The sequence below is a fragment of the Saimiri boliviensis genome, chromosome 11 (genome assembly GCF_048565385.1).
Source record: "Saimiri boliviensis isolate mSaiBol1 chromosome 11, mSaiBol1.pri, whole genome shotgun sequence".
Taxonomy (NCBI): Eukaryota; Metazoa; Chordata; class Mammalia; order Primates; family Cebidae; genus Saimiri; species Saimiri boliviensis.
In genome coordinates this window covers 1,421,415-1,436,848 of record NC_133459.1, presented here as the reverse complement: position 1 = coordinate 1,436,848, position 15,434 = coordinate 1,421,415, and the positions used below count along the sequence as shown (strand labels likewise).

At 48.5% G+C, this 15,434-nt stretch overlaps 1 protein-coding gene across 4 annotated transcripts in view; it reads left to right on the top strand.

The window, feature by feature from the left end:
• Positions 1-15,434, top strand: part of MORN1 (MORN repeat containing 1) — a 66,151-nt gene that overhangs the window by 14,947 nt on the left and 35,770 nt on the right. For 3 of the 4 annotated variants that reach the window (XM_039474119.2, XM_039474118.2, XM_039474123.2), the window contains exons 7-8: positions 2,198-2,294; positions 3,424-3,534. In XM_039474119.2, the coding sequence (XP_039330053.1) occupies positions 2,198-2,294; positions 3,424-3,534 (208 nt within the window). The remainder of the gene's footprint in view (positions 1-2,197; positions 2,295-3,423; positions 3,535-15,434) is intronic. The other variant, XM_039474121.2, reaches the window with a different exon arrangement.

Below are 15,434 nucleotides of genomic sequence, written 5' to 3'. Positions count from 1 at the left end.
AACAGGTGCTGAAGATGCCAAGCCCTGATCTGCTTGCTGCATACCTGCGGAGGGGGATGCCAGCCAGGCTTGTGCCACATGTTAGCCGCAGCCCCACACCAACCACGGCTGGAGTCACTCACCCCAAAGGCGGGCTCTGCACCTCTGCGTTTGTCACGCCCTGAGTGTGTCTGGCTTCCCCTGCCCAGCCATGACCTCACTGGGTACTCACTCTGGGCAACACATGGCAGCTGGTGCCAGCCCTGCCCGGCAGCTCCATTTCCCTCCTCCTAAAAGCCCAGGGCGCCTTCCAGAGGCCAAGCAGGTGGGACGGGGCAGAGATGAGCCATTGCCATCCTGATTACTGACGGTGACGCAGACGCCCTGCAGAGCCCTCAGCTGTGCACAGACTCACGCTCCCCCGATGCAGCGTGAACAAGATGGGAGACAGAGGGGGAACGATGGTCCCAGGAAGGGACCCGCAAGAAGTGCCGGTCAGATGCAGTGGACTCTGGCTCAGTTTGATGGGAATGTCTGGAGTCACAGGACAGAGAACCGAGGGGGCAAGGCTGAGGGGAGGTGCTGTGTGCATGCAAGCGCCCCCCCGGCTCCAAGCAGGGCATGGCCCCCAGGCAGGCCGTGAGGCAGTGGGTGGCACCAGTCCTTGGTATCTGAACCCCAGAACTGCTGTCACCTGACCCCCACGTGTGGTCTGGGGCCCCCACCCACTGTAGTTGCCAGTGTGGTTGGCCCTCTCCCAGCACCCAGGGTGGCACAGCAAACTGGGCTATGATCTTCAGGGCAACTGTCTGGGCCAAGGGGCCAACATCAGTGGTGCACTCAGCTCAGAACAGGGCAGGAATACAGCCGGGTTGGGCTGGGATCTTGGGGTCTGCGTGCTGGAGGGACAAGAGCCTCAGGAGCAAGGTCCCTGTCCAGACAGCAGCCGGTCCTCTGCCCATCTGGCTGCCCGGCCTCTCCTGAAGCTGAGGGCTGTGTTTCTGCTGCCGCCAGGAACCCACTCAGGCTAAGGTTGCTGGTTGTCTTGGAGTCCCCCGCCTGGAGGCGTGAGCCATGCTCCAGGCCAGCAGCTGCCAGCTGCCCTGCCCTGCCCCACACACCACGGACGGCCTGGACCTGGAGGCTCCTTTTTAGCCCATCTGCAAATGCAATTCACTACCCTCTCCTCCACCACAGCCCCTCTTGCACCTGGCTTTCCCCAGCTTTTGGGAGCAATCCATTCATTACCTTTGGGGCTGTCGCCTTCAGGGCTGTCTGCAGAGGCCCTGTCTCCCTTCGGCCAGAGACTGCCGCCACCATCCCCGCCTCCCTGATCTGCCTGGCTCCTCAGCCCTGGCCCTAGGCCCTCGCTGATGTCCCGCGTCTCACGGGTCCCAGGTCCCGGGATCCGTAGAGAGGCCCGGGAAGGCACGTGCTGCGCCCTGCAGACCTGCCACCGCTGCCTCAGGGCTCCCCTGGAAAAGGCACCCTGATAGGGCCGGGCAGGGAAGCAGGAGCCCAATTACCTCCTGCCGAAGACTGAATAGAAGCAAAACACGCCTTTGGTTAATTTTTCTGCTAGTGAAAGTAATTCAGAGTCAAATGAAATAGCGCTTCTTCAGATTTTCCATGAACATAATCACCATGCTTTTCCCATGATTTTCCCAGGCTTTGTTGTATGACTTGGAAACCAGGCTTGTTATGGAGGAGGCCGAGCTGGGGTGTGCAGAGAACAGGCAAGCACACAGGCACGATTTTTCAGACTGTGTGTTTTAATTGGCCCCTTCATGTATAAACGAACAGTGTGACGATCAGGGCACCTTAATCCTAACACCACAGTCAAGCGATTTGCAGGTTCGGGCCTCCTTTATGACCCGGCACAAACGCGATATCTTTGTATTAAAAGGATTTTTGTGCTAAAGTGTGCCCGTTCAAGTTTTTGTTTGCATTTTATATATTGTGCCATTGTTCCCATACCTCCTGGCATCATTAAAATTCAGAGGGGGTACATTTTGCAAAGCAAATTGGATCACATTCTAATGAAACATAGTTTCTCACCACCAAGGAACAGGCTGCAAGGACCCTCGAGACAATGTGGGTTTCTAGCAGCCTTTGGTCCTGGGGCTCCGAGGTAGCCCCAGGGAGCCACAGTGCCTTGCAGAGGCCCACGCAAGCCCCTTGGGAGCCACCAGCCTGAGCCCCGCCTTTCTCTCTGCAGGGACAGTGGCACAGCGACGTCTTCAGTGGACTGGGCAGCATGGCCCACTGCTCAGGGCTCACCTATTCTGGGTTGTGGATCAACGGCCACCCAGCAGGTAGGTGTAGCTGGCTTCCCGTGGGTACTGTGAGGTCCACTGTGGGGTGGCCCTGGCCACGGGACAGCCACATGGGAAACACCCAGAGCACACGGGGGAGGGGTGTGGCAAAGGAGAATCTAAAATCCCCCCTCACCTTTCTAAAAAACATGGCCAAATGTGACCTCAGAAGTGGTCCTGCTGCCAGTGGGGCTTCCCAGACTTGGGGCCTGAGTGTCTGGGGGTGGCCAGGGCATGGTTGCGCTGTTCCCCAACTGCCCTCTGTCCGGTGTCCCTGAGGCCTCCGCACGGTGATGCAACCTCTGGGGGACTCAGGCTCACAGAAGGACCACCCAGTAGGGCTGCCTCTGGGGAGGCCTCGCTCTGCGACCTTCCCTCTCCACCTGGTGGCCTGGTGGCCTCGTGGCCTTGGAGTGGCCGCTCCATGCATTCCAGAATGAGGGCGATACCCAAGGGGTCAGTCTGCTCAGAGACACAACACTTGGAACCAAACATCCAAACCTTGGAACCAAATTGGCGACACAGATGCAGATGATGCTGGCACCGACTCCGGGTCTGCACCAGGAGCACACGAAGAGTCTTAGCCTGGGCAGCCCCACAAACCCTCCTGACACAGCTCCACACACACAGACAGCTGCACACACACACACACACCTCCTCACACAGCTCCACACGCACACCTCCTCACACAGATCCACACCCCTCCTGGGGTAGAAGCACCCTGGCATCAGAGTGCCGTGGAAATCAGTGCCCACAGCGATGCCCCCAGGCCCCGGGAAGTCACCCTTGCCCCGGGTCTCGCACCTTAGGGTCCTGACTCAGACGCAGGGAATGCAGGGCCTGAATCCCGACCAGCGGGAAGACGTGCCCGAACATTCCACCGGGAGGAAAACCTGACACTCCTGCACCCCCCACTCGTGTCTCTGGCGTGCTTCGTGGCCCCTGGGGTCTACTGGACTCCGTTCCACAGTGCTCACGGCCAGCAGCACCGAGTCACGTGGGCCGAGTGCAGCCGCTGCTCCGCAGGCGCCTCTGCACGGCGGCTTGTTGGGGGTCACCCCGAGCTCTGGCCGGTTCCCAGGGCGCCCACTGTGACTCAGCACCAGTAGAGCCACACTGTCCTCTCCAGAACAAGCCACGAAGATGGTGATCTTGGGTCCGGAGGTGATGGAAGTGGTCCAAGGCTGTCCCTTCTCGGTGCACGTTCAGCTGCTGCAGGACCAAGGGGAAACTGCCCAGAGTAAGCTTCTCCGGGAGGATGGTCTGACGCTTCCAGGAGAGAAGCAGGCGTCAGGTGCCTACGCGGTGCAGATACAGGCAGGGTGTCGCGAGTGGCTCCTGCGGCAGAGCGGAACCTTTGTGCCCAGAGCCTGGCAGAGAGGCTGCAGGCGTGACAGCTCCCCTGCCCGTCGGGCAGCCATGGGTGTGTGTGCAGGCGTGTGTGTGCAGGCGTGTGTGTGCAGGCGTGTGTGTGCAGGGGTGTGTGTGCAGGCGTGTGTGCGCAGGGGTGTGTGCGCAGGGGTGTGTGTGCAGGGGTGTGTGCGCAGGGGTGTGTGTGCAGGGGTGTGTGCGCAGGGGTGTGTGTGCAGGGGTGTGTGTGCAGGCGTGTATGTGCAGGCGTGTGGGGGAGCTGTAATGTGTGCATGTGTGTGTGCGTGTGTGTGCATGGGCATGTGTGCAGGCATGTGTGTACACGGGTGTGTACATGGATGTGTGTGCAGGCATGTGTGTGCAGGCGTGTGTGTGCAGGGGTGTGTGTGCAGGCATGTGTGTGTGAGTGCATGGGTGTGCAGGTGTGTGCACATGGGTGTGCGGGTGTGTTTGTGTGAGTGTGTGTGTGCAGGCATGTGTGTGTGCACATACTGTGATGTGCGTGCTCACATATGTATGTGCTTAGGGGTGTCTTCCTTGCACATGTGTGCACAGGTCTGCATGTGTATACGTGTGTGGGCACGCGTGCCTGTGTCGGCGCATCCTTCCCTTCTGGGAGGATGGTCTTCTGTTCCATTGAGGGGTCACGGTCTGCTCCCCACTCATCCGCAGGTGGACGCTGTGGCCGTTTGCCCTGGGCGGGTATGAGCAGTGCTGCTGTGAACATTTGTACACAGGCTTTTGTGTGTTTTCATCTCACATGGGCACGGACCTACGAATGGAATTGCTAGATCACATGGTAGATTTATGTTGGAACTCTTAAAGAAACTGCTGAACTGTTTTTCAGAATGGCGGCAGCATTTTACAGTCTGAGCACCACGCGTGAGGGTTCGGATTGCCCCACGGCCTCCTGACACGGAGTTCTGTCTTTTTGTAGTAACTGCCCTGCGGGTGGAAAGTGCTAGCTCCTCGTGGCTTTGATTTGCGTTTCCCTCACGACCGATGATGATGAGCGGCTCTCACCATGCTTGTTGGCTATTTGTTTATCTTCTTTGGAGAAATGTCTATTCAAATATTGTACCCATTTTTTAAAAAACTGGACTGTCAGGCACAGTGGCTCATGCCTAAACTACCAGCACTTTGGGAGGTTGAGGTGGGAGGATCACTAGAGCGCAGGAGATCAAGACCAGCCTGGGCAACATAGTGAGACCCCATCTCTTAAAACACCCGAAATTGTTTATAATTAGCCGATTGTGGTAGTACATGCCTGTGGTCCCAGCTACCCAGAAGGCTGAAATTGGGAGGGTCCCTTCAGCCCAGCAGGTTGAGGCTACAGTGAGCCCCGTGACTGCGTCACTGCACTCCTGCACTCTAGCCTGGGCGACAGAGGGAGACCCTGTCTTACAAACAAAAACAACAAAAGGTTGTCTTCTTATTTCTGAGTCACAGAGTTCTTTACCTATCCTGGACACAGGCCGTTTGTAGACACATCTTTCCAAGTGTTTTCTGTCTGCTCATGGCTTATATTTTCATTTGCTTAATGCTGTCTTTGGAACAGCAAAAGTTTGAATTTTGAAGTCCAATGTGTCCACTTTTTCTTTATGGATCATAGTTTTGGGAACTGTATTTAAAAATTATTTGCCTGACCCAAGTTTCACAAGGACTTTTTCATAGCCCTGGAGAGGTTCTATACTTCTAGCTCTTCCATTTAGGTCTGTGATCTAGTTTAGTTTTTGTGGAAAAGATAAAGTTCTAAATTCATCTCTTCTTCATGGGGATGTTCAGTGGTCCCAGCATCGTTTGTTGAAAAGACTGTCCTTTCGCCATTGAGCTGCCTTGCACCTTTGATGAAAATCAGTTTGCCCTACGAGCCAGGGTTTCTGCCCGAACTCCCAGTTCGGCTCCATCAGCCTCTCTCCTGATGTGTCCTCAGTCTACACCAGGACCACACTATCTGGACTATTGTCGCTTTCAGCACGTTTTCCAGTTGGAGAGTCCTCAAATTTTGTTCTTCCTTTTCAAAATTATCTTGACTCTGCTGGGACCTTTGCATTTCTGTATAAACTTTTAAGATCAGCTTGCCAATTTCTGCAACAACAACAAAAGAAGGCTGCTGGGATGCTGATGGGGGTGCGTTGAACCCCTCTGGAGAGACTGGCCGTCTCACCAACACTGAGGCCTCCAGTTCCTGAAACGCGGCGTCTCTCCGCTGAGTTAGAGCTCATTCTCTCTCCCCGGTGTCTGGTTACTCTCAGCACACATCTTGCCCTTCTTTATGAAATCTATTAATACGCAATAATGTATTATTCACTATTGAATTATAATTATTAATATAATTATTAGTACAGTAATTAAAGCAGTGATAAATTTGGTGTATTCTTTTTTTTTTTTTTTTTTTTTTTTTTTTTTGAGACGGAGTTTCGCTCTTGTTACCCAGGCTGGAGTGCAATGGCGCGATCTCGGCTCACCGCAACCTCCGCCTCCTGGGTTCAAGCAATTCTCCTGCCTCAGCCTCCTGAGTAGCTGGGATTACAGGCACGCGCCACCATGCCCAGCTGATTTTTTGTATTTTTAGTAGAGACGGGGTTTCACCATGTTGACCAGGATGGTCTCGATCTCTTGACCTCGTGATCCACCCGCCTCGGCCTCCCAAAGTGCTGGGATTACAGGCTTGAGCCACCGCGCCCGGCCAAATTTGGTGTATTCTTTTTATGCCATCGTGAGTAGAATTTTCTGAACTACGTTTTGGAAGTTTCTGGACTGCAATTGATGTTTACATATTGACCTCATTTCCTTTGACTTGCTTTACTCATTTATTCTAGTGTTTTGGAGGATTCCTTAGGATTTTCTCTATATGGGGTCATGTTGTCTATAAATAAATACAGTGTTACTTCTTCCTTTTCAGTCTGAACATGAAAAACTGTAGGGTTTCACGTCACCCCCAGTAATGAATGAGGGTTCTGACGGCTCCACACCCTCCTCGGTTCTTGCTATTGCCTTTTTCTTTTTGTTTTTTTTTTTTTTTTTTTTTTTTTTTTTGAGATGGTGTCTCGCTCTGTCATCCATGCTGAAGTGCAATGGCATGATCTTGGCTCACTGCAACCTCCAACTCCTGGGTTCAAGTGATGTTCCTGCCTCAGTCTCCCCGGTAGCTGGGCCTATAGGCACCCACCACAACACCCGGCTAGTTTTTGTATTTTTAGTAGAGACGAGGTTTCACCATGTTGGCCAGGATAGTCTCGATCTCCTGACCTCATGATCCACCCGCTTTGGCCTCCCAAAGTGCTGGGATGATAGGCGTGAGCCACCGCGCCCGGACTGTCTTTTTTTTTTCCCCGCCGAGACGGAGTTTCGCTCTTGTTACCCAGGCTGGAGTGCAGTGGCGTGATCTCGGCTCACCGCAACCTCCGCCTCCTGGGTTCAGGCGATTCTCCTGCCTCAGCCTCCTGAGTAGCTGGGATTACAGGCACGTGCCACCACGCCCAGCTAATTTTTTGTATTTTTAGTAGAGATGGGGTTTCACCATGTTGACCAGGATGGTCTTGATCTCGTGACCTTGTGATCCACCTGCCTCGGCCTCCCAAAGTGCCGGGATTACAGGAGTGAGCCACCGCGCCCGGTCCGGACCGCCTTCTTTGTGGGTGTAAGGTGGAGCCTTCTTGTGGTTTTGATTTACATTTCGATAATGGCTGGATATTGAGCATCTTTTTGTGTGCCTTGGGCCATTTGTAGATCTTATTTGGAGAAATGGTGGTAGGAGGTGGCCCTTGACACCAGAAGTGGGGCTGAGACACAGGACCAAATTGAGGACTAGATAAAACAGGGCCAGGGCAGAAGCAGCCTTCCGTCAGACATGCCAACCAACACATTATGCCAGTTTACCATCACCCTGGTGACGTTACCACCCCTTTCCGTGGCAATGACCAGATGACCCAAAAGTTACTGCCCCTTCCCTAGAAATTTCTGCATAAAGCACCCTTTAATCCGCATGCAGCTGGAAGCGGGTGTAAATACGACTGCAGCGCTGCCCTGAGCTGCTGCTCCAGAGGAGCAGTCACAGAGCGGTAGCCCCGCCCCTCCCGTACCTCCCGCTCGCCCTCGAACCCTTCCCTGGCCAAAGCCAAGAACCCTCACAGGCTAAGCCCCCTGTCGAGCTCACTTGCCCTGCATGAAAATGTCTTAAGAATGCTTTATATATTCCAGATACAAGTCCTTTATCAGATATCTAATTTGCAAATATTTTTTTTCCATTTTGTGGGCAGTCTGGCAGTTTCTCAATGGTGTTCTTTGAAACACACAAGTTTTAAGTTTTGATAAAGCCCAATTTCTCTATTTTTCTTTTTGTTGCTTTGGATGTCATATCTAAGAAGACTTTGTTTAGCCCAGACTCCTATGCTTTCTCTTAAGAATTTTATATTTTTAGGCCAGGCGTGGTGGCTTATGCCTATGATCCCAGCACTTTGGAAGGCCAAGATGGGCAGATCACCTGAAGTCATAGGTTCAAGACCAGCCTGGCCAACATGGCAAAAATCTGTCTCTACTAAAAAATACAAAAACCAGCTGGGCATGGTGGCAGGTGCCTGTAGTCCTAGCTAATTGAGAGGCTGAGGCAGGGAGAATTGCTTGAACCCAAGAGGCAGAGGTTTCAGTGAACCAAGATCGCACCACTGCACTCCAGAGTGACACTGTCTCAAAAAAAAAAAATATATATATATATATATATGAAAGCTAAGTATATATATATATATATATATATATATAAAGATTAACTCCAAATAGTTCCTAAATGTAAAAGCTAAATATATATTTATAATATATATATAAATATATTATAAATAATACAATATGTTGGATGTGATAATAAATATAATGTGATAATAAATATAAATATAAATCTATATTATATATTTATTATATTTCTCTATATATTTATATTTATTTATATTTATATTTATTATATATTATACATATTTATTATATAATACATAATGTATATTATAAATTATATATAATTGTATATATTATATTTATATAATATATATTATATTATATATTATGTTATATATAATAAATATAATGTGATAAATGTTATAAATATATATTTATATGTATTATATTTATAAATATATATGTATATTTAGCTTTTACATTTAGAAACCATTTGGAGTTCATCTTTTTGTATGGTGTCAGGAAGGGGTCCAACTGCTGTATATTCTTTTGAATGTGGATATCTATTTGTCCCAAGATCATTTGTTAAAAAGAGTATTCTTTTCCCAATTAATTATATTTTTGTTTGTTTGTTTTTGTTTTTTTATAGAGACAGAATCTCACTATGTTGCCCAGGCTGGTATTGAACTCCCAGGCTCAAGCAATCCTCCCACCTCAGCCTCCCAAAATGCTGAGATCACAGGCATAAGCCACCATGCCTGGTGTTTTTTCTTTTTCTGTTTTTGTTTTTTTTTTTTAATAGAGCAATAAATTATCTTGTCCTTCAGTTTGCTAAAGTTTTGTTGGGAATTTCTGCATCGCTGTTTATGAAAGATATTGGCCTGAAATTTTCTCTTCTTGTAATGTCTTTGTTTAGTTTTGCTATCATTTGTCTAGTTTTGCTATGAAGGTAATGCTGTCCTCATAGAATGAATGAATGGGGAAAAAGTCTCTCTTTAATTTTCTGGAAGAGTTTGTGTGCACTTGAGAAGAATGTGAATTCTGCTGTGGAGTACAATATTTTCTACATCAGGTCAATTTTATTGATATTAGTGTTTAAGTTTGTTACATCCTTGCTGATTTTCTGCCTGCTTGTTTTAGCCGTTATTGAGAGTAGTATACTGAAATATCTGACTGTAATAGATTTGCCTTGCTGGATGTGGTGACTCGTGCCTGTAATCTCAGCATCTTGGCAGGCTGAGGTGAGCACATCATTGGAAGTCAGGAGTTTGAGCCCAGCCTGGCCAACATGGAGAAAGCCCATCTCTACTAAAATCTCTACTAAAAATACAAAAATTAGTCAGGCATGGTGGTTCACACCTGGAATCCTAGCTACTTGGGAGGCTGAGGCAGGAGAATTGCTTCAACCTGGGAGGTGGAGGTTGCAGTGAGCTGAGATCACACCAATGCATTCCAGCCTGGGTGACAGAGTGAGACCCTGTCTCAAAACAAAACAACACAAAACAGATTTGCCTATTTATGCTTTTATTTACATCAATTTTTGGTTCATGTATTTTGAGGCTCTGTTATTGGGGGCATACACATTCAGAATTTTTGTAGTTTAATCAGTTGATCTCTTATCACTGTGAAATTTCTTTCTGTATCCCTAGTAACTGTCTTTACTCTTACATCTACTTTCTGTGATATTAATATGGTAACTTTTATTCCTTTTGACAAGCATTAGCATGATGTAGCTCTATCCATCCTTTTACTTTTATCCTGCTTATGTTTTTAAAGTGTACTTTTTGTAGGAAGCCTATAGTTGTCTTGCTTTTTTGTCCAATCTAACAATCTCTGCCTTTTAACTCAACTGTTTATACCATTCACATTTAATATGGTTATTGACACAGAAGGATTAAATTTACCATTTTACTATTTTTTCATTTGCCCCAGCTATTTATTTGCCCCCATATCTATTCTTATCTTTTTTGAATTGGGCATTTTTTATGATTCCATTTTATCTTCTCTGATTTTTTTTCTTTTTTTTGAGACAAAACATCACTCTTTCACCCAGGCTGAAGTGCAGTGGTGCAGTTGTAGCTCACTACAGCTTCATACTCCTGGGCTCAAGGAATCCTTCTGCCTCTGCCTCCTGAGTAGCTGGGACTACAGGTGCACACCACCACACCTGGCTAATTTTTAAAAAAAATTTTTTTTTGTGGAGATAGGCTCTCACTCTGTTTCCCAGGCTGCTCTCAAACTCCTGCACTCAAGCAATCTGCCCACTTGGGCCTCCCAAAGTGCTGGGATTATAGTTATGAGGCATTGTTCCTGACCCTCTGTTGCCGTATTAATTCTAACTCTTTGTTTTGTTATTTGAGGGGTTACTTTAAGGTTTTACAATTCATTAAGTAGAAGGGGATCATCGTCAAGGTACTGGAGGAGGAAGAGGAAGGGTTGGTCTCACCATCTCAGGGGTGGCAGAGGTACTTGGCCTACCACAGTTACTTTCTTTCTTTCTTTCTTATTTTATTCTTTACTCCCGGCAAGCTGTGACACGGTTATTTTCAGGAGATGTAATTCTACTCCACTAGTAAAAACTGTATAATAATACACCCTTTTTGCCACTCCCAATTTTTATGCAATTGTTTTCATACATTTTATGTTCATTTATGTAATAAAATTAATAATACATTGTTATTTTTGTTTAAATGACCACTTAGGTTTTAACATTTACTTAATAAACAGAAAACAGCCTCTTCTGCTCGCTCCTTCTGTGGGTCCATACTCCATCTGCTCCCATTTTCCTCTGCCTCCAAGGATGTAATGTTTAACATTTCTTGTAGTACAGGTTTGCTCGTGATTAATTCTTTCCACTTTTGTGTGTCTGGAAACATCTTGATTTTAGTTTCTTTTTTTTTTTCTTTTCTTTTCTTTTTTTTTTTTTTTTTTTTTTTGGAGGCGGGGACAGGGTTTTCCCTGTAGCCCAGGCTGGAGTGCAATGGTGGGATCTCAGCTCACTGCAACCTCTGCCTCCCAAGTTCAAGCAATTCTCCTGCCTCAGCCTCCAGAGTAGCTGGGATTACAGGTGCCCACCACCACACGTATTTTTTTTTTTTTTTTGTATTTTTAGTAAAGACGGGGTTTCACCATGTTGGTCAGGCTGGTCTCAAACTCCTGACTTCAGGTGGTCCTCCCACCTCAGCCTCCCAAAAGTTTCATTTTTTTATAGATAATTTTGCCAGACAGAACATAGAACCTGCTGTATCTTTCTTTTTTCTTTTTTCTTTTTTCTTTTTTCTTTCTTTCTTTTTTTTTTTTTTTTTTTTTTTGAGACAGAGTCTCACTTTGTTGCCCAGGCTGGAGTGCGGTGGCACGATCTTGGCTCCTTGTAACCTCTGCCTCCAGGGTTCAAGTGATTCTTTTGTCTCAGCCTCCCAAGTAGCTGGGACTACAGGTCCCCGCCACCACTCCTGGCTAATTTTTGTATTTTTGGTAGGGACAAGGTTTCACCATGTTGGCCAGGCTGGTCTCAAACTCCTGACCTCAGGTATTTTCATTAAATTTGGAAAATTTTCAACCATTATTTCGTCCAGTCATTTTTCTGGCACAGCCTCTCCCATGTGTTACCCACAATTAGGCTACTTGAGGTCGTTCCTCTGTTCACTGGTTCCCTTCTTTTCTTCCTTCCTTCCTTCCTTCTTGTTTTTTTTTCTTTTTTACTCTTTTGTTCCTCCACGGTTTGTTTGGGATGCCTTCTATAGCTGTACAGTTGACCTTGAACGACACAGGATTGAACTGCGCGATTCACTCATACACGGTTTTCCTCTGCCTTGGCCACCCCGACAGAGCAACCCCTCTTCTTCCTCCTCCTCCTCAGTCTCCGGTGTGAAGGTAACAAGGATGAATATCTTCATGATAATCCGGTTCCGCTTAATGAATAGGAAATGGGCTTTTTTTTTTTTTTTTTTTTTTTTAAGACAATCTCACTCTGTCGCCCAGGCTGGAGTGCAGTAGTGCAGTCTCGCCTCACTGCAACCTCCGCCTCCCAGGCTCAAGCAGTTCTTCTGCCTCAGCCTCCCGAGTAGCTGGGATGACAGGTGCGCCCCACTACACCAAGCTAATTTATTTTTTGAGGTGGCGTTTTGATCTTGTTGCCCAGGCTGGAGTGCAATGGCATGATCTCGGCTCACCGAAACCTCCACCTCCCAGGTTCAAGCGATTCTCCTGCCTCAGCCTTCCGAGTAGTTGAGATTACAGGTATGTGCCACCATGCCCAGCTAGTTTCTTATTTTTAGTAGAGACGGGGTTTTTTTGTGTTGGTCAGGCTGGTCTTGAGCACCTGACTTCAGGTGATCTGCCCACCTTGGTCCCCCAAAGTGCTGGGATTACAGGAGTGAGCCACTGCACCTGGCCAATTTTTGTATTTTTAGTAGAGATGGGATTTCACCATATTGGCCAGGCTGGTCTTAAACTCCTGACCTTGTGATCTGCCAGCCTCAGCCTCCCAGAGTGCTGGGATTGCAGGTGTGAACCACCGTGCCCGCCTGGCCATGTATTTTTTTTTTTTTTTACTATGATTCTCTTAATGACACTGCCTTTCTTGTAGCTTACTTTATTGTAAGAATACAGCATTCAATACATAGAACATACAAAATATGGGTTCTCAGTTTCTGTTCTCAACAAGGCTTCTGGTCAACAGTATGCTATAGCAGTTAAACTTTGCGGGAGTCAGAACTGACACATGGATTTTCAACTATGGGAGGGTCAGCGGCCCTAATCCCTATGTTGGCCCAGGGTCAGCCGCATTTCCAGGTTCATAAATCTTTTCTTCTGCAATGTTTAACCTGCTATGAATCACATCCAACGTATTTCTTTCTTTCTTCCTTTCTTTCTTTCTTTTTTTTTTCTTTGAAATGGAGTTTCACTCTTTATTACCCAGGCTGGAGTGCAATGGCACCATCTCGGCTCCCTGCAACCTCCGCTTCCCGGGTTCAGGCAATTCTCCTGCCTCAGCCTCCTGAGTAGCTGGGACTACAGGTGTGCGCCACCATGCCCAGCTAATTTTTGTGAGACAGGGTTTCACCATGTTGACCAGGATGGTCTCGATCTCTTGACCTCGTGATCCACCCGCCTCAGCCTCCCAAAGTGCTGGGATTATAGGCATGAGCCACCGCGCCCGGCCTCATCCAACATATTTCTTATCTCATGTATTTTAGTTTTCATCTCCAGAAGTTTGACTCTGTTCTTGTTTCTTATTTATTTAGTTATTTATTTATTGAGACAGAGCCTTGCTCTGTTGCCCAGGCTGGAATGCAATGGCACCATCTCGGCTCACTGCAACCTCCACCTCTCAGGTTCAAGTGATTCTCCTGCCTCAGCCTCCTAAGTAGCTGGGATGACAGACACACACCACCACGCCCAGCTAATTTTTCGTATGTTTAGTAGAGATGCGGTTTCGCCATATTGGTCAGGCTGGTCTTGAACTCCTCACCTTAAGTGATCTGCCCGCCTTGGCCTCCCAAAGTGCTGGGACCACACGCGTGAGCCACCTCGCCCGGCTCTTTGTTCTTTTTTATATGTTCTGTGTCTCTGTTTAACTTTTGAACATGGAACACAGTTATAATAGGAATGTTTAAATGTCCTTTACTGCTGATTCTAACATCAGAGTCAGTCCTGGGTCACTTTCTGTCGATGGATTTTTCTCCTCGTCACGGGCCACACTTTCCTGCATTCTTTGCATGCCTCGTAATCTTTGATTGGGTGCCAGACATCGTAAATTTTACCTTGTTGGGTGTTGGATATTGTTGTATTCCTGTAAATATTCTTGAGCTTTGTTCTGGGGTACAGTTCGGTGACTTGGAGACACTTTAATCCTCTCGGGTCTTGCCTTTATGATCTGTTAGGGCTGCTGGAGTCCCATCTGCCTCACACCAATTGCTCCCCATGACTGTCGCAAGACCCTTCTGAGAGCTTGCCCCGGCTTCCTGTGACTTCTCCGCTTTCCCGGCCCGGCCGAGAACAGGCGCGATGCCCAGTCCTGTGTGAGCCCCAGCTCCCCGTCCCTCTAGTTCTTCAGACGGTTCTTCCCCAGCCTCGTGGAGTGTCCTCCTGTGTGCGCTGCCCCGTGCTCTGCTGGATACTGCAGCCTCCTCCCTCTGCTCCGGGTCCTCTCTCTCCTCTGCTGCTCTGCCCTTTGAAGTTTAAAACTCTGACTGTGTGTCTTGTTCCCCGCGGTCTCTGCTCTTTTTTTCTCAGCTGAGGGGGTTTAATGGGACTCTGCCTCAGTTTCCTCTCTGCAGCCCATCCTGCACGTGCTTTTAAGGCAGCGGCCAGGGTCACTGTAGAGTCCGCACCCTTTGTTACTTCTTTCAAGGATCACCGTCCCGAGGTGTCCGGGATTCTGACGATCAAGTTTCCTTGCACACTGTCTGCTTTCTTGGTTTTTTGAACCAGGGGTGTCACGCAGGCCCAGTTGCTCCATCCCCATACAGAAGTCCAGCAGGCTACGCGGGAGTTTTTACGCGACATTTGACGTCCTTTCCTTCCCAGTCGTGTGTCCTTTGCCAGATCTTCGTAAGATGAGAGCTGGCTTCCTGTTGACCTCTCCTCCAGGCGACCGTGACCTCAGAATGCACACGAGCAGGCCCTGGACCTGCGCCTAGTGCTGGGGCTGCAGGGTGTGATACTTCAACTGGGCGGTCGGGCGCAGCTCCGCACTCTGAGGTCACCCCAAGTGGGAGCCCGCCTGTGCCCTGCTTTGTCCGAGTGCTAATGTCGCTGAAGTCCAGTCACTTCCCGATTGCTTTGTGAACTTGGGAGCCTGTCCCAAAGCTCGGCATCTCCTCTGGGGCCCCCATCCATTCATCGCCTTCCTCTTCCTCTTTTTCTTTTTTTCTGAGACAAAGGCTCTCTCTGTCGCCCAGGTTGGAGTGCAGTGGCATGGTCTCGGCTCACTGCAGCCTCTGCCTCAGGGGTTCAAACGATTCTCCTGCCTCAGCCTCCTGAGGAGCTGGGATGATTATAGGCACCCACTACCACACTTGGCTAATTTTTGTATTTTTAGCAGAGATGGGGTTTCACCATGTTGGCCAGGCTGGTCTCAAACTCCTGACCTCAGGT